Genomic DNA, 26,718 nt, shown 5'->3' with positions numbered 1-26,718 from the left:
CGATTCAAAATAAAATCTAGATGCCTGAAATTGAATAAAAGTATATTACAACTTTATAGTAAAATGTAATATTCTCTATAATAATAATAAAGTATCACAAGCAAGACATCTGTTGAATAAAAGTTTGGCAAAAAAAAAAGCACTGACATGTTAAAAAGTTTTTAGTTTTTTTTATTAGACACCATTTTGATGATAAAACTAAATAAACTTTAAAAAAGGTTCTGGAAAGTTCTTGAAAATAATAATAATAAACTAATTATTTAACTAATTAAAAATAACTAAACTGTTGTGTTCAATAGCAGATTATCATATTAGCATATTTTTGCTGTGGTATCGAAACTGGTATTGGTAGCGACTACTGAAATTGTGGTACCGTGACAACACTACACTGTACACCGTGGCAACTAGGGATGCACCGATACCACTTTTTCTCTTCTGATCGGATTCTGATATGGGAAACCTCAGTATCGGCCGATACCGATCCGATACCAATGTTGTTTTTACATAATCAGTTTAGAATATCTTTACATTAATGTGTGGAACTAATTGGAATTACTCTTTAATATGTAAAGAAACACAAACCTCTAACTACACATTATTTTAATATAAATGTATTGCTACACATTATTATGAACTAGTGCACTGGATGATGTAGCAGCAAAATTAACAGGAATTCCAGTCTTCAAGTCTTCAGTAGAAAATAAGAAGAATTATTTCCTTGGCAATTTTGTACACATCTCTTTTTCCCAGTGACAATTTTGTACCAACAACGTTTGTCCGTGGTTGATGTTTTCTCCACAATTTGTTTGTCATGGCCAATTTTGTACCTATCACTTTTTGCAATTGGCAATTATGCACCCACCATTTTTATTTATTTTGTCATGACCAAGTTTTTCCCAACAACTTTTTGCCATGGCCAATTTTGTCCCCACCCCTTTTAACGATGGCCAATTCTATCCCCACCACTAGATGAAATGGCTTGCAACAGAGAAATGTCAAATACAGAGGAAACAACTTAAGTTCTTGAACAGAAGTTTTCAATTTTGATCGTGTGTGTTATAATGTGTGGTGATCCAGCATTGGAATTTGTTATTTTTTATGTCATGATGAGTGGATGTAAGCGTAGGATTTGTTAGATCTCTGACCTTCTTCAATGTTGCTGCTACAGTATGAGCTGATCAAAAAAGCTAACAGCCACCATAACAGTGTTAGAACAGCGTCCCCTGAGCTGTAAGATTCCTATCCTTTACTCCCCCACACACACGGTCAGATCAGCACATGCACACACACACACGAATGCAGGCACGCGCGCGCACACACACACACACACACACACACACACACACAAACGTGTTCTACAGGCACAGATATGAGGCTCCGTCCCACACACTGCCCATGGTGATACCATCGTTAAAACACAAAGACATGGCTATCCTCCTTGTGTTTACAAACTGACTGGTGGAAACAGAGTTGGCAGAATGAACCAAGGCAGATACAAAGAAGCTTATAAACGCAATGCATCATAAAGGTATTCCTAATTCCTAATAAAACAAAGTGTAATCAGTTTAATTTACAATAAATAAATTGTAACCACCTTAAACTTTCAAGATAACACCTAATGAATTATTAAAGCAATATGCCATAAAAGGGCATGCTTTACAGTATTCTTTGCACAAGTAAGGGGTGTAGCAATGCCTAAAACCCCCTTAACCATGGTAAAATCATATTACCAACCTCAAAGCAACAGTCTTTACAACAGTGTCTTATAGATTGAATTACTGTTTACAAACATATTTTTAGTGGCGGCACATCCGGGATCTGTTGGCACCACAGAAAAGAACTGCTTTCAATGGGTGCTTCATTCAAACTTCATTCAAAGTTTCTTTAAATTTCAACAAGTTCAGTGAATTAGAACATTGCCAGTACTTGACAAAGTATGACATTTCACAGAACACCATCATTGTTACCTCATCTGCTCTAATAAGACACAACTGCCACGCAGCTGCTAGTGGTACTTTAACATTTCAAGAAGGAATTTAATTTCAAAAGTGTAACCACAAGCTATATCTAACAATGATCTTATATGAACAAGACCCTCATTTGGATCTAACGGGATGAACAGGACTCCTTCACGCCAACATTGCAGCATGTAGTGACTGTTTGTAAAAGAAAATTTTTTTTTACTATTTCTCATTGCACTTATTCTGAATCCATTAAACAACTTGTTCAATTGAAACTGTCTGTTATTACATGTAAATATTGAATATGTCAAATATTATTATTATTAACTGTACTGTATATGGACAAATAATTTAAGCAGTATTGCATGTCTGATGGTAGTTTATTTTTACATCCCATGTTTTTCAGGCTTTAGAAGTGTTGTGTATTCAGCAACTGATTGCATGTCTGACAAAATCAAACAGGCCTATTAAATCAAGTACAAATTTCTGTCTGAACAATTCTGTTGCTATAAACCGTAGATATCCCTTCATGACAGCTATTAATAACATATTATTGCATAAAAAATATTGATTATTAAAAAGATTATTAAAACTGCAGCTCTGCTCATATCCATCATTAAAACTACTGCTCTGAAGAACCCGGAAGTGCGGTTGCATGTGCTGTGACAATTTAATCAATACAAGAGCTAAATGGGGTCTTATGGGACAACCTGACAAGAAATTATCATTAGGACAGAAAATAAAGTTTACAGTACAATTATAATGATGTATCGAGCACTGAACGCATGCTGCCATATTGTTCTAACCGTGCATACTCAAGTTTGCACATGCGACTGGAATTATTTGCAATAATTAGTGGGTCCACCAGGTAGAAACACTCACCACTGAGCCATTGTTGTCACAAAGAATCACTAGAAGAACATGTAATCATCAGTAAACAACAGGAGAGAAACGTGGAAACAACAACAATGGATGTGCACATCAAGAACGTTAATGTACGCATTGTGGCGGAACAATCCGCCCTTCCCTCATGTCATCATCGCCCTGACTCTTCTAAAGGCCGTCCTTTAGCCAGGCTCACAACAGGAGTGAGGAGAGTCGCAATTTAATAAGAGCTCTTCTCTTCTTTTTAGAGCATTGCATGCTGGCTTCCTAGACCATTCCTTCAGGCACTCCCCAAGTGCGCTAAGCCCTTGTCTTAAAAGATTGTTCTGCAATCATTGGATTTCTGACAGTAGATATCTAACACATGACCACCTACATTTAAAGGGTTAGTTCACCCAAAAATTAAAATTATCCCATAATTTACTCACCCTCAAGCCATCCTAGGTATATATGACTTTCATCTTTAAGCCAAACGCAATCAGAGTTATATTAAAAAAAATCTTCCAAGCTTTATAATGGGAGTGAATGCTACCTTAGGTCCATCCATCAAAAAAGTAATCCATATGGCTCTAGGGGGATAATAAAGGCCTTCTGAAGCAAAGCGAGGCATTTTTGTAAGAAAAATATTCATATTTATTACTTTCTAAACTGTAATCACTGGCTTCTGGTAACAGCACATTCATGAGAGAGTCGAGTTCTGATGAGAAGTGATGAACGAGGAAGTGCGCTTGTTTAAAGCAAAGGAAAATGGCTAAAACAAGTGAGTAGATTTGTAGATTTGTATTAGTCTTAAAATGGTGCATTGGTGCATCTATCCAGTCATTCCAATCGTCCATTCATGGCAAACACTCTCAGCCTCTATTGGAATTACCTCACATTTCCTGCATGAGCACCACCACGTCTCCCGTACACTCGGTCTACCAGATTATTTTGTTTGTGCTGCTGCTGCAGCCACCTCCATCTCCCGGAGTTCCTGGTTGGTGTACTCTGGTTCAAACAAATAGGTTCAAACTCTGGGCAAAAAACTCAATCTCCTCTTCTCTTAGTTCAAAATCTGACATTTTTCTTTAAAAATCCTCGCTGTTGTCTTCTAATTCGTGACTAGCATATTTTTTTTTTTGCTCTATCCCATGCGCTTCCACGTTCGTCACTTCTCACCTGAGCTTACGCTACACCTACCTGTACATCATATGCCGGAACTCGACTCTCTTGTGAATGCGTGGACGGCCGTTACCTGAAGCCAGTCGTTATAGTTTATAAATATGGATATTTTTCTTACAAAAATGCATCGCTTCACTTCAGAGGCCTTAATTAACCCCATGGAGCCATATGGATTACTTTTTGACAGATAGATGTGCTTGTTTGTGGTTCAAAATCTAAAGTACCATTCACTCCCATTATAAAGCTTGGAAGAGCCAGAATATTTTTTAATATAACTCTGATTGTGTTTGGCTGAAAGAAGAAAGTCAAATACACCTAGGATGGCTTGAGGGTGAGTAAATTATGGGATAATTGTATTTTCTGGGAGAACTATCCCTTTAACAACACCTATTGGGTGTTCAGCAACTTGACCCACTCACTCACGGTGAGGTAAGAAGGACGGAATAGAATAGATATGTGAGTTGGTATATACAGTAACTACTTTTGGTTCTCAACATTAAAGGAATAGTTCACCCAAAGATTATAATTCTCTCATCATGTACTCACCCTTATGCCATTTTAAACTCATATGACTTTCTTTCTTCTGTGGAACACAACAAATATATTTTGATGGAGATATGAAGTGAATATATCTATACAAATCAAGCTCCAAAAAGTACATAAAGCCAGTATAAAGGTAATTAAAATGAGTCATGTGGTTGAATCCATGTATTCTTAAGTGATAGGATCAGTTTTGGTTGAGAAATAGACCAAAATCACATGTCCTGTGCATGTGTCAAGAATGATAAAGTGTAATAGAACTTAAAAATCTGCCAAGGAGACTGCATATGGCAAGATTTAAAGAGAAAAATGAATCATATTTTGGTCTGTTTCTTACCCAAAACTGATTGTATCGCCTGAGAAAACATGGATTAAACCACTGGAGTCGTATGTATTACCTAGCAATTTGAGTTTGAGATGGCACAAGGGTGAGTAAATGATGAAAGAAATAAAAAACAATTTGGTGAACTATTCTTTTAATAATACACAAAACTGCTTATTAAAAAGAGGGCGTCTTTTATCGTATTGCTGTTGTAAGAGTTTCTGCTTTGCGTTGTGCTTAAAAACGGCCCTTATCCATCGCAAAATCACTGCAATGCATAGCCATTTGTGGCCTTTTGCTTTATTAATAACACCATGTCTACACGGCGCATCCGTTGACGTGACGTGCCGCAATGGCTTGAGGCTGTCTACAATGTACGCATCAACACAAACGCTCTATACCATTTAATTTGTGTAGTAACGCCAGTGTGTGCTGTGCAAAATGGAACTAGACATGATGACCATGTAAGATGTGCCACAATGGACGCTTCCAGTGTAGACAGAATGTTACACCCATCAAAAAATCCCTGCAATGCATGCCCATTTGAGGCCTATTGGTTTATTAATATTACAAGTTGAAGTGTTAAAAAAAATGCAGACTACAACCCCTTTAAACCCAGATTGCAGTTATGTTCGTTACTTTTATGTCATTTAAGTGCTGCAGCACTAATATTGATCTAATGAGATCTGACAGAGTCATTCTTTATGTTTAGAGGATGGAAGGGAACTGTGGGAATGAGCACAATCAATCAGAGTGCATTGTGGAGAGCAGGGGGTGATGGGATGTGGGCAGGGGAAACCCGACTGCTAATAAGAAAGAAGAAGAGAAGAGACAGGGTGTGAGCAGAGGGGCTTCACGAACACCACCCATCACTCAAATAGACAGGAAGAGACACGATCAATAGACAACAAAACCAGACGAAAAACTCCCACTGACATCACACTCCAAAACAACACATACAGAGAGAAAGGACAATCAGACAGATGATAAGAAGAATGGAATGGCCAGATCGACAGACCGTCAAACAGACAGATAGGCAGATATTAGGGGACAAAGGCCCTGGACTGGTTTGTAGTTCTAGTCCACCCCCGCTTATAAACAAAAATGCTTCAAGACAGAGCTAAAACTAGAGATTTATCTTTACAAAGAAAGACTCCGACTACAGTGTTTTCAGGAGTCGAGCACCGGAGATGCAAGGCACCAATTGTATGGGTTTGTTTTCTTTGTATAATTATAATTCCTCTTCAATGGTAATCTATAGCAGCAGTAACCTATTAACCTTAAGTAGGAAAATGAAATTTGGCACACTTACAGGGGTGGTAATGAATAGTCCTCAGAACAAATTGGGGTCTCTAGGCCAAACTATATAGTAGTACGGAGCCCCCGAAGTGACCTGTGCAAAAAAAAAAATCTAAGAGACTTTCGCGTGCGCACGAGAAACGTTTCTCGTGCGCACGCGATAGTTTCTCGTGCGCACGCGTTAGTATCTCGTGCGCACGCGAAAGTATCTCGTGCTCACGCGAAAGTATCTCGTGCGCACGCGATAGTTTCTCGTGCGCACGCGAAAGTATCTCGTGCGCACGCGAAAGTTTCTCGTGCGCACGGAAAGTCTCTTAGATTTTTTTTTTTGCACAGGTCACTTCGGGGGCTCCGTAATACAGAGCCATCACAAAATAATTTTGCTTTAAATTTAAAGAATTTTTTACCATTGTTGAAAATTTATGGCAACGCAAAGTTAACAATGTCAACCTAAAACAGGAAATGAAGCTGTAGCTCAGCAACGTTTTGGCCTATAGAAACAAAAAGTTGTATGAGCCATTTGGTCCATGATCCGAGGGTACTTGTCAAGTTTGTTGACAGTGCCACCTACAGTTCAATAAATCTAAAATAAATATTTTTGTCTTCAATTTTTGAACCAGTTTCCCAAAAATCATTGGTGTGTATGGATTCCTTGGGTCATAAAGAATCCAATGATACAGATTTTGCCATCGGCCACTTTGCCTGTCTGTCATTTTGAATTTTAAATTAAACTGATGGGTATTTTGAACGCTTTGTCATATTGTAACAAAACTTGGTAGACATATTGCAGATGATAGGTTACCTAGGACAGCACCACCTAAAGTTGTTGTCTTGGTCTCTTTATGTTCCTTGGGTGGTGCACATTTCAGTTACCCAGGTCAAGATAAATAAAAAATAAACACTTATTTTGGACATTTTATTTGATATACAACTTACGTGGGCTTCTCATTGGTGATGAGCACTTTGACCTTATTCAGGGCTTTCTTGGCGCCGGTGGGTTGGACAGCGGCAGGTTTGCTGTGGGCAGGGCTTGAGTGAGGACTGGCGATGTAAACCTTTTTACCTCCACTGCCAGGTGGTTTAGAGTGAGAAAAATCTGTGATGAACACTATACCTTCACTGGTCAGCACTATGGCAAAAGATGGGTAGAAGCAAATAGAAGAAATTGGAGAATTAGTTTAGTGAAAGGCCAAAGTATTCATGGTTCATAAGAATACTTCATATATATACACATATATACTTTTTTGAACTTCTAGACAGTTTGTCCGATTTGCAAGAAAACTGGCCTGCATCATCTAGATTCACTCACAACAAAAATGTATTCACAGAATTTTGATAATCATACATTTCGAATGGCGTTTCAAGGAAAACGACAAAGTACACGCAAAATTTAACTTGCGACTGTATCTCCGCAACGCTATGAGGGATTGATAAAAAACGTCATCACCATTAGACCCTAAATTTACCTGCAATATTTTGGCAAACTGCCCCCTACTGGTCAGGAGAGAAGAATTGCTATTTTGGCTTAGAAACTCTTGAATGCTTTCCTGCATGATAACCATCATGCCCAGATACTACCAGAGCAGTTTTAGAACAGCGCCACATACTGGACAAAAATTCTAAGAATTAGCTATTTTTATTCATTTAAAAAATATATGTTTTTTATGATTGAAAGGTTACTTTTTCTAACTCCTCATACATTGTTCAACAGACTCTAACCAAAAATATGTCACAAAGGTTATTTTGCTGCTCATGGTGCTGATAATTGGCTTGACCACGGAATCGCTGCTTGCAGCTATATTTATAATTATTATTATAATAATTATTATTATAAAAAATACATTATTCAAAAGGAACAATCTTTTCATGATTCGAACCTCAGTTGCCAATGCTGGCATTACAGCACTAGTATCTGTGCATTTCTAGTATGAAAATATTGCAAATTAATACACACATGCCAGATTGGAGGCCTCAAAAGGGTCAAAGGAGAAGGACAGGATATTCTCAGCATAGCTCTTCTTCCACAGCTTGGTGCCTGTGTCTCCGTTCCATAGAACAATGTAGTTGGGAGGATGTATAGCCAGCAGAAGATCTCGTGAAGCATCCTGAGCCCACAGCCAGTCCATATCTAATACAACATTTACATGTGAGATTCATTCAAAGGGTGATTCATTAAAAAGAACTAGCTCACAAAAGGCATGATTGTTGTAGCAGACAACCAGTGATACAAAGATAAAGTTAATAATTATTAATAATATTTTTTTTAATCCTAACAGACGTGGTCACTATGAGCTGTTGTTGTATAGAAAAGATCTTTGTTAGGATACTTCAAAATTTCTCCTTTTGTGTTCCACAGGAAAATAATAATAATAATATCATGGTTTGGAATGACAAGAGGGTGAGTAAATAATAACAACATTTTTATAGAATTTCTTAACACAACCTAACATAACAAATCTTAAAAAAAAGGACCTGGTTTTAATGTCAAATCATGATACAAGAATAAAATTCATGTCTTTTCCTTTTCTTAGTTCTCCATTCAGTTAGCACTAAGACTGTAAAAGCAGGAATGGTTCTTACCCTGAATGGGTTTGGAGTGCTCCTGAATCTCACAGTGGGCCATACCGCTCACCACATCCCACACAATGATCTTCCCTGCCGCGTCTGCAGATGCCAGACGCAGAGAGTAAGGTGAACTGAGACTGTGGTGGTAGTTCTCTCTGGACCATTTCACCTAGAGGAGGAAAAAGCAGGACAATAAAACTTTATTTATTTAGAGTTTTACATTTTGTGAAAAGAATGTGTTGTGTATGCCCATGCAAAACGTATCGCCACCATACTAGGGTTGCCAGGGCATTGCTATATGGTTGCTCCTGGTCAAAAGAGCTTACACCCAAGTAGACGATCATGATATTCTGATCTCTAGGTAGGTCTGAGCTGTGCACTGGAATTGTATGTAATGGTTTGATTCCAGTTCTAATTTCATTATTTATTTTTTGCAATTCTTTCTTGCAAAAGACATCACACACTTTTAATGACTTTGAAGAAGCATAAATGCAACCCAGTAATTGATCCTACTGTAACTATATATTAAATACAAATTATGCTAACATACTTCATTTATTATTATTTTTAATAACATTCTACTGATTAGAACAAAAGTCATAATATGTAGGCCTAACTGCACTGCCGAATTGAAGTCTCAGGAGTCTTAAGGACAACATTACATACTGTAACACAATAACCAGTTTCGAGCTAGACATGCGGGAAGTCATAACTGCTAGTACTGCTCTGACAGAAGTATTTTTGATTTACTAAAAAGAACAGGCTCATAAGAGTCCAAAATATTTTTTTTTTATTTGATGGCACTAGTCGCGATGTGTGTTTCACCGTGTAGATCCAGTACCGGGGCAGCGTTGCCTCTGAAAAGTGCAGCATGAACCAATGTCAGAGTATTTTTATTTGGTCCACATTGTCAGAAAAAAAAAACGCATTCAGGAACCGTAAATCATATGTTTTTTTTTTTAATGGAGCCGGTTCCTAATAAAAATGGGTTCATGTTTCCCACTCTAGTCTGAGACATTTTTAATGCAGGAATATTATCTCTCGTGTGGTATCATCTGCAGGTGGAAATTCTAAGTTCGATAGTTTAGAAAATGAATGGGTTTCCACTGTAGACTAAAATGTTCATGTTGATTAGTATTAGTAATCATTAGAATTCACAGTCATTTAGTAGTAGTATTTAATTCAGTAGCATTAGTGATCATTTGTATTACATAATCAAACTTGTGTCTTTATGTTATGTTGCGTAAGTCACGGCATGTCTAAAGCCTAGTGTAAGTCAAGGTTGCATATGTAAGCTTTATATAGGTTGCATATGTAAGCCGTCAAGGTTGTAAGTGTAAGCTTTCCTTATATGAGTTGAAGTTGCATGTGTTGATGTGTCTTTTACATTATAAGGGGAGGGGAAGTTATTTTAAACTGCTATGATATGCTTAAATACATCCTGCAAATGTAACTGCTCCAGAGAAAGATAAAAGACTGCTCTTTAGAGAAAAATGAGGAAGAAAAAGAGAAATATTGTAAAGACAACAAAGACCATCGCATAAAATCATAATTAAAATTAAAATAATCACTCACTCTCCTATGACTGATAACTAACAGAATAAATAATCGTACCTTTCCTTGGCAAATTTAACTGGTGTGGCTCTGTGACTTCACAATGGGGGAAAATATATTAATTTAAAGTCTTCACCACACAGTGCATGATGAGTTGCATAATGTGGACATATAATTGTTATTAATCCTCATTATGCTCTGTTTCTTTTCTATTATTTCTTATTAACTGTAAATTGCTTCCTGTAAATTAACATGTTCAAATGCATTAGTTTATTAGTTTCTCTTTTTGTAGCCAAGCTGACTGAAGTTTCACAGACCGATGGTATGGCCATCTCTGGAAAGGTCAGAGAGGAAAAGTGAGGCAGAGAACAGTTTTATCAGAGGACACAGCAGAAGAGTGAAACACATTTTATTATTATGGAATGTGCAGAGGAAGACTAGTGTGGATGAAGAATAGAGCTTGTCCTTTTAAGGTAAAGAAAGATGGTAATTACTTTTTATATTTAGCCAATCATTTAGTTGATTCTTTGTCTTCTGAAAAATGTATATGTATAATTGTGTTGGATAAATATTCTGTATTTTGGAACTAACCTTTGTAGCACTCTGAGGTATACTTTGGTAGTATGAGGGCTACCCGGGCACATGAATAAAGATTTTCTTTGCTTAATCTTTTCCAGTGGAGTGGCCGGACTCATTTTACAGGTGAATTCCCACTACAATGCTTAATACCTAGTGATGGGGGTTTGTTCAAATCACTAACCCTAAGTCTACGCAATACAAGGGGTATTTGGCTAATTAGCATCGGCCAGGTGGCTACCTGGCAGTGAGATGCCGTAACTACAGCTCACTGGGGACAAAAAGCATCTTTCTCCATTGACGGCTATCCTTAAGCTGCGTTCACACTGCCAGCGAATTTGTTGCTGCAGGTCGCCAGTGGCTGGCAGTTAGACGCTAGTAGTTAGGTTGGCAGTTAGACTGGTTACCTAGTAACGTTTATAAATGACATTCACAGATGCCATTCCATTGCTGTTGACAGCGAATCAGTTTCCTTGCCGCTAAAAACAAACATTTTGGAGGGAAAAGACTAAATATAAATGGACTCAGTACATTAAATGCTTTATAGCAGAGATGAACGAGAAACAAGGTGTGCTCTTTGCCATAGCGGCTGTTTATCTGCGGCGAAAAAGCAAACGCCGGTCTGTCTTGTTCCACAAAAACATTCAATCTCAGAGTCAGCACGGTGAGTACCACCAGCTGGTGCAGGAGCTGCGCCTGGATAAAGTCCAGTACCAGTAGTACTTCAGGCTTGACAGGACCCAGGTTGATGAGCTGCTGCAGAGGGTGGGTCCCCTGATCTTTCCATTACTGCAGGAGCTGAGAGAGAGAGAATTCTCTCGTATTGGCTGTCGCTGCCATAAGTTGCTATTTATTTAAATAAAGTTAAACTTGTCTCAACTTTGTCGCGTCACTGGACATGCCCACATCTGGTCACCAACGGTCGTGAAAGCTTGTGTCGCCAGAAGTCGCTGTGCTCTCATTGAAAATTAATGGGATTGTGTCGCGGTGTCGCTGGCAATGTGAACACATCTTAAAGTAGATATTTCTGGCTAAACACATTTTTTATATTTTTTTTTATAAACAACACATGTGAATCTCAAATACCTTAGCCAAATACATTTAAACTCAGTTTTTCACAAGTTCTGAAATGTAATTGTAGAAAGCATTGGCTTAGGTCAGTTAGGATCACTATTTAAAGAATGTGAAATGTCAGGATAATAGTAGAGAGCCTGATTTAGTTCTGCTTTTATTTCTTTCATCACATTCCCAATGGGAAAGACGTTTACTTACACTTTGGTAGTATTGCCTTTATATTGTTTAACTTGGATCAAACTTTTTGGGTAGCCTTCCACAAGCTTCTCGCAATAAGTTGCTGGAATTTTGCCCCATTCCTCCAGACAGAACTGGTGTAACCAGTCAGGTTTGTAGGCCTCCTTGCTCGCACACGCTTTTTCAGTTCTGCCCACAAATTGTCTATCGGGGGTCTGTCAGGGCTTTCTGATAGCCACTCCAATACCTTGACTTTGTTGTCCTTAAGCCATTTTGCCACAACTTTTGAGGTGTGCTTGGGGTCATTGTCCATTTGGAAGAACAATTTGTGACAGAGCTTCATGGCTGACGTCTTGAGATTTTGTCTCAATATATACACATAATTTTCCGTCCTCATGATGTCATCTATTATGAGAAGTGCACCAGTCCCTCCTTCAGCAAAGCACAACCACAATATGATGCTGCCACCCCCTGTCACGCACACACAAGACGAGTTAGTCACAATGTAGAATAAACAGCTTTATTGAGAAAGCAGGCAAAAGTACAAAGGGCGAATCCAGAGAAGCATGGTCAAGGGGAGCGTAAGGCCGAAGCCGGGAAATCAGTAAACAACAACGGGGCAAATCCAATGAAGCGTAGTCAAGGGGAGCGTTAGGTCGAAGCCGGGAAATCAGTATACACAGAGACGAAACCAGCGAGTAGTACAAACAGGGGAAGCTAGCGAAATACTAGAGCTGGCAAAGCGAAGGGGTAACTAAACAATAACCAACCAGAGTGAAGCGAAAGGGCAGCGTATATATAGGGGAAAACGAACAGTGCAGGTGAGACTAATAATCTAGTGATTGGAACGAGTGCGGGTGAAACTAATACTCTGGTGATTGTGAGCGAGTGCGAGAGCCAGAGGGGGCGGGTGCAGGTGAAACTAATAACAGAGAACATGAACGCTAACAAGGGGACTGTGGAGCTAAACAAGGGACAAAAGTAAAACTTACGGAAGACAAAAAGGGACAAAATGGGCAAAGAAGAGGTAAGGGCAAAACGAGACAAGGTAAATGTTACACCCCCATGCTTCATGGTTGGGAAGGTATTATTTGGCTTGCAAGCCTCACCCTTTTTCCTCCAAACAGAACAATGGTCATTATGGCCAAAAAGTAAAATTTTTGTTTCATCAGACCAGAGGATATTTCTCCAAAAAGTAATATCTTTGTCCCCATGTGCACATGCAAACTGTAGTCTGGCTTTTTTATGGAGGTTTTAGAGCAGTGGCTTCTTCCTTGCTGAGCAGCCTTTCAGGTTATCTCGATATAGGACTCATTTTACTGTAGACATAGATACTTGTCTACCTGTTTCTTCCAGCATCTTCAGAAGGTCCTTTGCTCTTGTTCTGGGATTGATTTGCACTTTTCGCCCAGAAATACATTCATCTCTAGGAGACAGAATGCATCTCATTCCTGAGTGGTATGATGGCTGTGTGGTCCCATTGTGTTTATACTTGCGTACAATTGTTTGTACAGATGAAGGTGGTACCTTAATGTGTTTGGAAATTGCTCCCAAGGATGAACCAGACTAATGGAGGTTCACAATTTTTTTTTCTGAGGTCTTGGCTGATTTCTTTTGATTTTCCCATGATGTCAAGAGGCACTGAGTTTGAAGGGAGGCCTTAAAATTAGGGCTGTCAATGGATAAAAATGTCATGGTGTCCCGATTAATCAATCGTGATTAATCGCATTTACAAATATTTGCTGAGAAAGCCCCTCGTATAAAAATAATTCAATATATAATGAAAAAATAATTATACATATTTATCTTTAAATATTTAACAATATATATATATATATATATATATATATATATATATACACTCACCTAAAGGATTATTAGGAACACCATACTAATACTGTGTTTGACCCCTTTCGCCTTCAGAACTGCCTTAATTCTACGTGGCATTGATTCAACAAGGTGCTGAAAGCATTCTTTAGAAATGTTGGCCCATATTGATAGGATAGCATCTTGCAGTTGATGGAGATTTGTGGGATGCACATCCAGGGCACGAAGCTCCCGTTCCACCACATCCCAAAGATGCTCTATTGGGTTGAGATCTGGTGACTGTGGGGGCCATTTTAGTACAGTGAACTCATTGTCATGTTCAAGAAACCAATTTGAAATGATTCGAGCTTTGTGACATGGTGCATTATCCTGCTGGAAGTAGCCATCAGAGGATGGGTACATGGTGGCCATAAAGGGATGGACATGGTCAGAAACAATGCTCAGGTAGGTCGTGGCATTTAAACGATGCCCAATTGGCACTAAGGGGCCTAAAGTGTGCCAAGAAAACATCCCCCACACCATTACACCACCACCACCAGCCTGCACACTGGTAACAAGGCATGATGGATCCATGTTCTCATTCTGTTTACGCCAAATTCTGACTCTACCATCTGAATGTCTCAACAGAAATCGAGACTCATCAGACCAGGCAACATTTTTCCAGTCTTCAACTGTCCAATTTTGGTGAGCTCTTACAAATTGTAGCCTCTTTTTCCTATTTGTATTGGAGATGAGTGGTACCCGGTGGGGTCTTCTGCTGTTGTAGCCCATCCGCCTCAAGGTTGTGCGTGTTGTGGCTTCACAAATGCTTTGCTGCATACCTCGGTTGTAATGAGTGGTTATTTCAGGCAAAGTTGCTCTTCTATCAGCTTGAATCAGTCGGCCCATTCTCCTCTGACCTCTAGCATCAACAAGGCATTTTCACCCACAGGACTGCCGCATATTGGATGTTTTTCCCTTTTCAAACCCTAGAAATGGTTGTGCGTGAAAATCCCAGTAACTGAGCAGATTGTGAAATACTCAGACCGGCCCGTCTGGCACCAACAACCATGCCACGCTCAAAATTGCTTAAATCACCTTTCTTTCCCATTCTGACATTCAGTTTGGAGTTCAGGAGATTGTCTTGACCAGGACCACACCCCTAAATGCATTGAAGCAACTGCCATGTGATTGGTTGATTAGATAATTGCATTAATGAGAAATTGAACAGGTGTTCCTAATAATCCTTTAGGTGAGTGTATATATATATATATATATATATATATATATATATATATATAAAATAAAAGAAAAAATATTCAGATAATTAAAATGCATTACATTCTTGTGGCAGAAGAGTTAATCATTGATAAGACAATACAAAAAGCGGCTTTAGAATACAATGTATTGTTTCCTACCATATTATTGATCATAAGTCAATCATTGACATACAGTTCACAGTTTTTGATAGCGTAGTTGAAGTTGCATTATCACAGCAGAAGGGTTGCTATCATGTCACAATAAGTAAGCAAGACTTTTGCAATTACAGGCAGTGAATCTGAGACTTTTATTTGTTCTGTTTGTGTGTCTTATATTTGAGAGGGTTGTCTCTCAATGCAGAGAAATAAGTAATAAAAAAAGATACCAACGCACTATAGGCTATTGAAGGACTGGCTTTGGTAAGCTCGGACGTTATCGGTTCTGCTGTCGGTACTGGAGAAATTAAGAAAATACATTTATTATTGCTATAAAGAGAAAGTTATTTTATCTCGCCAGCCATTTCTATGTATAATAATATGAAACCATTTGTCTGTGATGCAATTTAGCTATTCGCAGTCAGAGAGAGAGAGAGAGAGAGAGAGAGAGAGATCTCGCTCACACGGTGCCACAGCGAGCACAACATGATGCCCTGCATAATGAGTGACGACGGAGGACAGAACTAAACATTCAAACATAGCCTGGTTTAGATCTGTGATATTAGTCGGATTTTATTTTAGATTTCGCCTTCCAAAGATTATAAAAATAATATTTATACATAAGCCGCATTCTGTCTAGCACAACTTCTTTCCCTTCACAGCGGTGCACTGACATTTCTCCCTAAAACTGAAACTTAACGTCAGAATCAGCACGATCGGTGATTGTTGTAAAATGCTACTGTTGCTAAATTGCAGGACGCGTTTAATAATTAAAAGAGCGCAAGAGATACCGTTCCCAATGCGGCGCACGCTCCGAAACAGACCGCAAAGAGACAAGCAAAGTATAGGCTACTTTGGGTTTCATGTGCGCGTCTAAACGATCAAATATACACAAAAATATGTCAAAACGACCGGCTTGGAGATTCACTTAAACACAGTTTATGTCTTAAATGGACATAGTTATGGAAATAATTGGGAGAAAATATTGTGCATCAGGAGCCTATTAGATCTGTACTCGGTCTTAAAGGGGAAGCTGTCCAATAAACATGCTGACGATTGAGCCATTACTGCGAATCAAACAACAAAAGGCAAAGAGAAAATCACTTACAGCTCTTGAATGAATAACTTCTGCTTTAATAAGCATTAATCTATCTATGATAAACTATGCAGTGTTATTTTACAATTGATTACTTTATTAGATTTCTTTTTAGACCACACCTGAACAGTAATGTTAGTAGACCTTCCTAAAATTAAATCACTGTGCCTATATAACGTTTATCTTATATATATATATATATATATATATATATATATATATAACAAAAAGAACCGTTAAGAATACCGTTAAAGTACCGGATCAATAAGCAGTATCGGTAAGATAGTAATACCATTAAAACCTTAACGATACCCATCCCTAGTTATGCCTTTGCTTCTCTTGGATGCTCTGAATATTGGATTACGTGTCTGGATTGCCCCTTAATTAAAGCTGCATTTGGATCTCAACCTTCATGTCTCGGAGCAGTTCGTAACACCTGCTTTGTTTAATTAATATATTTGTTATACATTATTTATACAATATGTTTTTACATTATACATTTTTAATTTAAGTCTACAAGTGCAGATTGGTCAAGTGTTCAATAAATGTATTTGTTGAGAAATTTTGTCTATCTTAAGTAATTATTTGTGTTACATTTTATCTTTCAAATAAAAGGTTCAAATAAGAGGTTAAAAACAAGCACATATCGGCCAACGACCGACACGGATTTCAAAAGATCGGCATCGGCCTGAAAAAAAACAATATCGGTCGACCTCTAGTAAATAGTACAAATGATGCATGTAAACAAAACAAATTATACATACACAATATATATATGAATATAATATAATTTCAAGACATTTAATACCCTGAATTTTTACATTTTTCAAATGTAATTTCAAATGTAATTTGTTAAATTAATATTTTAGAATTGTACTTGGAAGGCTTACACAGAAGGTTAGAAGATCAATTTATAATTAACAGCATTAGCTGAGAGATAATGTCAGCAAATTGGACATTACAACAAGATTATACTGACTCGATATCGAATTGGAATCAAAAGCTTGTGAATCAGAAATATCAGATCAATATCCAGCACTATTAAAAAATATTTTTTCTATGGAGAAAACTATAGGGATTTTTAGTCCCGGAATGTTGTGCTCTTTTGCTATCAATATATTGTTGTGGTATGAACTATTCAGATTTAACTTGGGTTGGTCACTTTGCATGGAAGTCAGGAGGTCTCTTCCTGTAAGCCGATCTTAGTCAGAATAAGCAGTCATGTGGACCAGACTTATCTGCAGATTGTCAGTTCTGGCTGAGTGAGACTCCCCTAAAACTCACCTTGACCACGTTTGCTTTGTGCCTCTCCAGGACTTGAATGGTCTGAGATGTCTTTGGGTCAATGATGAGGATACTGGAGTGACAGCCCTGAGCAATCAGACCCTGCCATCCCCTGAGAGAGAGACAGAGAAGAAAGAAATTATATATAAATTATATATTTATACTGAAACATTAAAGAGAAAAACGAATGTAACAGACATTATTTTGGCCTACTGCATTATAAAACCATTAACTAACCTAACCATTTAAAAAATTAATCGTACTTTTTTCTGCGATTAATAGCGATTATACGCAATTACATGTGGTACATGATACATTACAACAAGCATTTAAAAAAACATCATAAACAGGGCAGCCACTGGCCAAACTGATGTCCTAAGTGTGGGTGGGTGGGAGCGCGAGCCGATCGTCTGTTCCGTGACTGCTAACTGGTCCTTCAACAGCGTATAATCTGAGAGTTAGAGCAGCCGGTGGAGATTCTGGTGCCCCACTAGGGTAAGACGGTGCCCCCCTAGTGAGTTGTTGTCCTCCACAGACTGCGTAATATGCACATAGGGAGCAGCGGTACTGATCAGAAATATATTTACTTTATAAGTTACTGTTTACAAACAAACAGTCTTTTGGTAGTCCAGAAAATAACTGCTGTCTATGGGCGCTTCACTCAAATTGCGCTGAAACAGTTTTTTGAAACTAAAAATTTGCAGACAAAAATTTTCCACTGTCGAATATTCGTTTGATCTCATTTAACGTAACATGAGATCACATTAAACTGTAATGATGGTGCGCGAGAGCAGCACTGCAGTTCACGCCTGACTGAGGAGAGGAACAATTACACAGATCACAGTTCAGATGCACTCTAAACTTTCCAAACAGCTTCAGGTGATGTAGATCGCAAAGTATGTGTAAATAAGTAAATTCAGAAGCACTCTCGTTGTGGAAACACCCCAGTGTTACATCTTAATTGCAGTAATATTTAATGCATTATAGCTTTATTAAAGTTCAAATAATACAGAAGCAGATCATGTAAATTACTGCAAACTCTGAAACAGGCATTGCTCTGTATGGTCAGTGCCTCTTCTATGAGTTGTGCAAATGTCCTGATCTAAGGGGGAGAGATTGAAACTGCACCCGGCTGATGCACACTCTTTCGTGGGGACGCTTGTCCCTCGAGCATGCACGCTTAATGCAGCTAGATTTTAACGATGCTCGTGACTTAATGAATCATAATATAATGTCACTGTGCATTTCTTATCGTGAAGAAAATTGCCAATGTGCAGCTTTATTAATAAGAGGGAGTTTGTTTTTAGTGAGTTAAAGATGGATTGAAGTGAACAGAAAGGTAAGAAGGTAGTCTTCACCAGTTATTAGGGCTGGGACGATTCATCGACGTAATCGACGTCATCGATTACAGAAATACGTCGATTTGCATAACATGCGGCGGTGCATCGCAATGGAATAATTAAAATGGCAGCGCCTGGTTTAAGCATGGATTCCCAGAAGAACAAGCAGCAGCTAAAAAAACTTGCAAATTGGTAATGGCTTATCACAGCCGTACAACCGGCATGAACAAACACTTGAAGCGAAAACGTCCCGGAGCGCTTGTCAAGATGGCCGCAGCGTAAGTCATGACATAGTATTACAACACGGGTTTCTGTTCGTAGTTGTCACTTAAAATAGATTTTTCAGCCCTCTACATTGTGAGTAAATCACTCGCATATACGAGTAAATTTTGCACTATGTGACCAAAAAACGTCTGTTATTAGCCACTGGCAAGTACATATTAACATTTCACTCGCCAGTGATAGAGTTGTGTAGTGTCCGAGGCCCCTTTACTGAATAAAATGCAGTTGATTAAGAAGCTGGATGATGTCTCATTCAGTTGAACTCAAAGCATCTCGGGGAACCGCACCACTGACGTCAAAAGATCAGCTCTTTTGAGCGTGTGTGAAGATGAACCACTGCTCAAGAGCATTGATGTGCACGCCGTCTACAGAGACTTGTGCCAAACTCCCGCGAAAATAGAAACGGGTTCATTTTGTGAACGCAAAGCACTCCAGTTTCACTTAACAGCCATGAAATGTTAAATGTCCGTGCTCATTGTGGGTTTATTCACACAGTGTTAATAACAGGCAGTGAGACAGAGGAGATATCCTGCTCTATTTCTGTGGAAATTATCAAATACAAGAAACAAAATCTCAAAGTCTTCCTTCATGAGAAATAAGGGCTTGTGAGTTAATAACAAAGCCTTAAAATAATGTGTGAAAGTGAAGGACTTAAGGCAGAAATATTTTATTATTGCAAAATACAACACAACACAACACAACACAATATAATATAATATAATATAATATAATAGCTATACAGGTTGGCTGGGTTACAAAAGAAGCAAAACAAAACATTGAAAAAGTCCAATGGATCAAAAGTAAATTGGACAAATAAGAGCGATATATTTTAGTTATTTAGACATATTTTGATAATTAAAATATTATTTAAATTATTTTCAATTTTATAATTTTATTTGACTGTCATTCATGTTTTTGAAGCCTGAAAAGGAAATCATATATCCTTATTTTATTATATGACCCAAGCTAAATTTGCATAAATGACATTGTTGTGTGCATGAAGCACACATAGTGAGTTTGTATGGTAATTAATCAACATATTCGTGAAACATCTAAAACCGACAATTAATTATCATAGTCCTAAAACAGGCAATTAATCGTCATAATCGCAATTATTTGTTTGACAATTAATTGTCACCCAAATTTCACAATCGTGACCCAAATTTTCATTATTAGGTTCCTACCTTGTTAATTGTTTTATTACAAATGTGTACAAAATTTCAAACAGTGACAACAGCTTGTCTCATTATTAAAAATGTGATTTCTTCACATCATATAAATTGATAGAATGTGAAATTTGTACAATTTTAAAAAGCTAAAATGTGATTAAAATCATAAAGCAAAATCAAAAAAATTAATTACAATATACTATATTGTGTGAATATACATGAAGAGGACCCCTCTCTCAGTTTGCTTAATATATTTTTTAGTTACATTATGCTTACATGTCGTCAAAAGTCTGGCTAGTAAAAACAAACATTTACTGGCCGATGACGATTCTTTCTCCAACATGATCGTAGAGGGTTGATTTTCTAAGTGTTTCCTCATCGACCCCATGTTAAAAGTAATTTCTGCACTGCTGCTAATGTAACTCTACACCATGCGTCATCTAATTTTTAACGGCCATGTATGAGTGAGAAAATGGCGTAAACCGTGTGACTGTTACAGTCTGTAAATCCTTTAAATTATATTCCTTGCCCCACTGAGATTTAATGCAGAATACAATAGTTTTAGTTATTCCTGTTAGAAAAACATTTAAGTGTTACTTAAATTGCTCTATTTTACTGTAAAATGATTTTATGTTGGACTGCTAAACTCGAGGTTTTGTTTAGGGTTTAAGGCTGTGAATACTTATGTACATGTGATTTTTTTTGTTTTTATTTTTAATACATTTGCAAAGATTTCAAACAAACTTCTTTCACATTGTCATTATGGGGTATTGTTTGTAGAATTTTGAGGAAAATAATGAATTTAATACATTTTGGAGCGCTGTGAATACTTTTCTGATGCACTGTGTGTATATATATATATATATATATATATATATATATATATATATATATATATATATATATATATATATTGGGTGTAACGATCCATCAATCAAATAACCAACGATGCAATGTCATCGATAAAACGTGTAAACATAAATGTATATTTTTTTAAGATTCACGCTTATTTTAATATTCTCAGGCCAGCCACATCAACACGAATTTCCGTCAGGCGATGCAGCAACCTTCTGATTTTCATCTCACTTTATAAGCGCTAAATATGTTTCTCATGTGAGACAAGGATGTGTGTGGGGGTGATTGAAGCCTGATGTTGTGCTCTGCTCTATTTGTGCATGTCTGTCAACATGGCATCAAGCTCCAGTGACAGGATAGCACAGAGCAGCTCATATGCACGATTAAATAAGGCTTCCCTCAAAATCGTGGTGAATTTGAATTCTACACAAGAATTTTCAATTTTAAAGCACTATTTAGCAATTCAAACATGTCAAATGTCTAAACAACCGTAATATTCTGAAAAGTGCTGATGAAGTAAAAATAAAACATCTGTCCTGCACCAGCATCAATTATACGACTTTTCACATCTTCACATCAACATTTATCACAATAAACTGTAACAGAATGTTTCAATACAACTGTGGAATTTGTAGCCAAGGAAAAACCACAGAAGATGGATGGATGGATATATACAAACATACAATATATACAATGGCGGCCAAAAGATTGAAATAATGTACTGATTTTGCTCTAATGGAAAGAAATTCATACTTTTATTCACCAAAGTGAAATTCAGCTGATCACAACGTATAGTCAGGACATTAATAACGAGAAATATTACTATGACAATAAAAAAAAAAAGAAAAATTAGGCCTAGAACTTCTTAAACTAATTTAAAGAGTTCTCATAAAAAAATCCTCCTCATGCAGCAATGATAGCTTTGCAGATTCTTGGCATTCTAGCTGTCAGTTTGTCCAGATACTCAAGTGACGTTTCACCCCACACTTCCTGTAGCACTTGCCATAGATGTGTCCGTCTTGTCGGGCACTTCTCACACACCTTACAGTCTATCTGATCCCACAAAAGCTCAATGGGGTTAAGATCCATAACACTCTTTTCCAATTATCTGTTTTCCAAAGTCTGTGGTTCTTTGCCCACTCTAAACTTTTCTTTTTGTTTTTCTGTTTCAAGTGTTTTTTTTCTTTGCAATTCTTCCCATAATGCCTGCACCCCTGAGTCTTCTCTTTACTGTTGTACATGAAACTGGTGTTGAGTGGGTAGAATTCAATGAAGCTGTCAGCGGAGGACATGTGAGGCGTCTATTTCTCAAACTAGAGACACTAATGTACTTATCCTCTTGTTTAGTTGTACATCTACTAAACAAGGGCAGTGGTGGCTCAGCGGTTAAGGCTCTGGGTTACTGACCAGAACGTCAGGGGTTCGAGCCCCAACACCACCAAGACACCCCTGTTGGGCCCTTGAGCAAGGCCCTTGAACCTATCTGCTCCAGGGGTGCTGTATCATGGCTGACCCTGCACTCTGACCCCAGCTTAGCTGGGATATGTGAAAAATAAATAATTTCACCATGTATATGCAGAAATGTATGTATAATGTGTGACAATTGATCAATTTATTTACATCTGGTCTTCCACATCCCTTTCTTTCCTTGTTAGAGCCAGTTATCATTTGTCTCTGAAGAATGTAGTGTACACCTTTGTATTACGTCTTCAGTTTTTTGTCAATTTCAAGCATTGTATAGCCTTCATTCCTCAAAATAATTATTGACTGATGAGTTTCTAGAGTTTCTTTTCTTGTCATTTTTGACCTAATATTGACCTTAAGACATGCCAGTCTATTGCATACTGTGGCAACTCAAAAGCTCAATGTTACAAAAACACAATGTTAAGCTTCATTTAACGAACCAAATAGCTTTCAACTGTGTTTGATATAATGGCAAGTGAATTTTGGTACCAAATTAGCGTGACTACTCGAGGATAAGGCGTTATGGCTGCTGGAAATGGGGCCTATATACAGGTGAAACTCGAAAAATTAGAATATCGTGCAAAAGTTCATTAATTTCAGTAATTCAACTTAAAAGGTGAAACTAATATATTATATAGACTCATTACAAGCAAAGTAAGATATTTCAAGCCTTTATTTGATATAATTTTGATGATTATGGCTTACAGCTTATGAAAACCCCAAATTCAGAATCTCAGAAAATTAGAATATTGTGAAAAGGTTCAGTATTGTAGGCTCAAAGTGTCACACTCTAATCAGCTAAACACCTGCAAAGGGTTCCTGAGCCTTTAAATGGTCTCTCAGTCTGGTTCAGTTGAATTCACAATCATGGGGAAGACTGCTGACCTGACAGTTGTGCAGAAAACCATCATTGACACCCTCCACAAGGAGGGAAAGCCTCAAAAGGTCATTGCAAAAGAAGTTTTATGTTCTCAAAGTGCTGTATCAAAGCACATTAATAGAAAGTTAAGTGGAAGGGAAAAGTGTGGAAGAAAAAGGTGCACAAGCAGCAGGGATGACCGTAGCCTGGAGAGGATTGTCAGGAAAAGGCCATTCAAATGTGTGGGGGAGCTTCACAAGGAGTGGACTGAGGCTGGAGTTACTGCATCAAGAGCCACCACACACAGACGGGTCCTGGACATGGGCTTTAAATGTCAAACGTCTTACCTGGGCTAAAGAAAAAAAGAACCGGTCTGTTGCTCAGTGGTCCAAAGTCCTTTTCTGATGAGAGCAAATTTTGCATCTCATTTGGAAACCAAGGTCCCAGAGTCTGGAGGAAGAATGGAGAGGCACACAATCCAAGATGCTTGAAGTCCAGTGTGAAGTTTCCACAGTCTGTGTTGGTTTGGGGAGCCATGTCATCGGCTGGTGTTGGTCCACTGTGCTTTATTAAGTCCAGAGTCAACGCAGCCGTCTACCGGGACATTTTAGAGCACTTCATGCTTCCTTCAGCAGACAAGCTTTATGGAGATGCTGACTTCATTTTCCAGCAGGACTTGGCACATGCCCACACTGCCAAAAGTACCAAAACCTGGTTCAATGACCATGGTATTACTGTGCTTGATTGGCCAGCAAACTCGCCTGACCTGAACCCCATAGAGAATCTATGGGGCATTACTAAGAGAAAGATGAGAGACATGAGACCAAACAATGCAGAAGAGCTGAAGGCCGCTATTGAAGCATCTTGGTCTTCCATAACACCTCAGCAGTGCCACAGGCTGATAGCATCCATGCCACGCCGCATTGAGGCAGTAATTAATGCAAAAGGGGCCCAAACCAAGTACTGAGTACATATTCATGATTATACTTTTCAGAGGGCCGACATTTCTGTATTTAAAATCCTTTTTTTTTATTGATTTCATGTAATATTCTAATTTTCTGAGATTCTGAATTTGGGGTTTTAAGCCATAATCATCAAAATTATATAAAATAAAGGCTTGAAATATCTTACTTTGCTTGTAATGAGTCTATATAATATATTAGTTTCACCTTTTAAGTTGAATTACTGAAATTAATGAACTTTTGCACGATATTCTAATTTTTCGAGTTTCACCTGTATATTAACAATTACTAACAATTTATTTTATTAATTTTTTTTTTTTTTTTTTTTTTCTTCGCACATTCCCTTGCACATTTCTTGCACATAACTTCTACCTCCTGATGCTGCTTGCACTGTTATGGCCACATACATATATTTACACCTCATTCTGTACAATGCACCTTCAGTTTATGCTTCTTCATTTGCACCTTGTACTGTATTATAGACATTTGCATTGAGCTGCTCTCTGCTTCTCTACATCATAACTTTACACTCATGTCATGCACAAAGTAGGTGTCCTAAATGACTTGCCAAAACTATAGTTTGCAAATATTAAATCTAAGTAAACTTCTGACTTCAACTGTATATTAACGTACCCATGGAATGCCTTTGTAAGGCAGTGCAATTTTAATGAGAAATTCACTTCAAGATGCATTTTAAAATATTTCTCTAAACTAACACGCAACAGCCAAAGACGTTTGTCCAGCATAGTGGTTTACAAACTGCAGGGTGCAGCCATGATTAGCTAGGAGTGTGACAGAAACTCTGCTCAGATCAATATTTTAATAGCCACCGACTGATGATTAAAAATACCCTCATTACTCGGTGCTTTGTCACAGACAAACTAATACACTTCAGACACCAGTGGTGCCATCTAATATCATTGACACTGTCTTTACTGGCTTGTTGACTGTATTCACAGCATTACAAATCTGAGAATGAAAAGAAAATTAAGCTGACAGCCTTATTACTCAATTATTTAACAATAACAACGCATATAAACACATGTCTGAGAAAGCAGCACAGTGCGGTTATAAATGTCAAACGTTATTTAGGCTATTTTAGGATTGTGAGTGTTTACAACCAATGATTGCATGAACTGATGTAACAGTACTGACAAGTAATGTGTACAATCTAGTGATATTAATGACACGGACATATTGTGCAGTAAATAAACAGCGACAAACCTGTCATTTAATAAAATCAAAGGAAGACTGATTTGACAGCCGAATTACTCAAATATGTGATACTTGAGAAACATTTTAATGCATGTCTGTGAACCCACAATGGTGTTTATAAGCGTCAAACTGTGTTAATAAGAAGAGCACTTGTAAGTGTTGACAGCCAATGACTGCAGAGGCTAATGCTAATGCTACTCACCAGTCCACTGCTGTCTTGTTCTGTAAATTAAGGGTTCCGGTCAGTGTCCGAGCGGCCAGTTTAATGTTTACAGTGTAAGGAATCATGGTTGAAGCCATAGGACAAAACTACACAAAAAGGAGGTATATTTTGGTTCTTTTTTCATGTAATGAATGGCCGAGCTGCGTTATGAGGAAGTGTCTACGGTACGTCGCGTTATTGTTCAGTCTGGAAAATGTTCCTTCACATCTATAGTTCCGCTCTCAGACAGATGTACTGTTTACAATTTCATGCAGTTTTGTTTTATCTAATTAATGAATTAATGTTTTATATATTGCATTAATAAACTATATAGTATTTGTAAAAGTCATGCAGGTGTATTCACTTATGCTTATTCACTGGAACAACAGAATAAAGCTTTTGCTGTCATTCATTGAGTTTTAAAGTTTGGGTCATATATTGTTTCTGATTGAATGCGATATCGGGGATATGAATAAGATATCAGGGAGAAATCATCTGTGTATGGAAGCATAATAATCATATAAAATAAATTGTAAACCTTCTGCAAATGTTTTATTGGTTTGGTCAATCAATATTGATTTACATATCAGCCTCCCTGGAAAATTCCCTTACGAATAGCAACATTTTCCTTTCCTTTCTCTAATCTAAACATTTC

At 37.7% G+C, this 26,718-nt stretch overlaps 1 protein-coding gene across 1 annotated transcript in view; it reads right to left on the bottom strand.

The window, feature by feature from the left end:
• Positions 1–26,256, bottom strand: part of wdr11 (WD repeat domain 11) — a 188,393-nt gene extending 162,137 nt beyond the window's left edge. Inside the window, exons 1-5 of the mRNA XM_052089447.1 lie at positions 26,064–26,256; positions 17,716–17,827; positions 8,749–8,902; positions 8,123–8,296; positions 7,105–7,297 (exon numbers count right to left, since the gene is read on the bottom strand). Coding sequence (XP_051945407.1) covers positions 7,105–7,297; positions 8,123–8,296; positions 8,749–8,902; positions 17,716–17,827; positions 26,064–26,161 — 731 coding nt within the window. The 5' untranslated portion in view covers positions 26,162–26,256. The remainder of the gene's footprint in view (positions 1–7,104; positions 7,298–8,122; positions 8,297–8,748; positions 8,903–17,715; positions 17,828–26,063) is intronic.
• Positions 26,257–26,718: the final 462 nt, after the last annotated feature.

The sequence above is a fragment of the Xyrauchen texanus genome, chromosome 24 (genome assembly GCF_025860055.1).
Source record: "Xyrauchen texanus isolate HMW12.3.18 chromosome 24, RBS_HiC_50CHRs, whole genome shotgun sequence".
Classification (NCBI taxonomy): Eukaryota; Metazoa; Chordata; class Actinopteri; order Cypriniformes; family Catostomidae; genus Xyrauchen; species Xyrauchen texanus.
The sequence above is the reverse complement of the archived record's forward strand: the minus strand, read 5'-3'. Positions and strand labels throughout refer to the sequence as shown.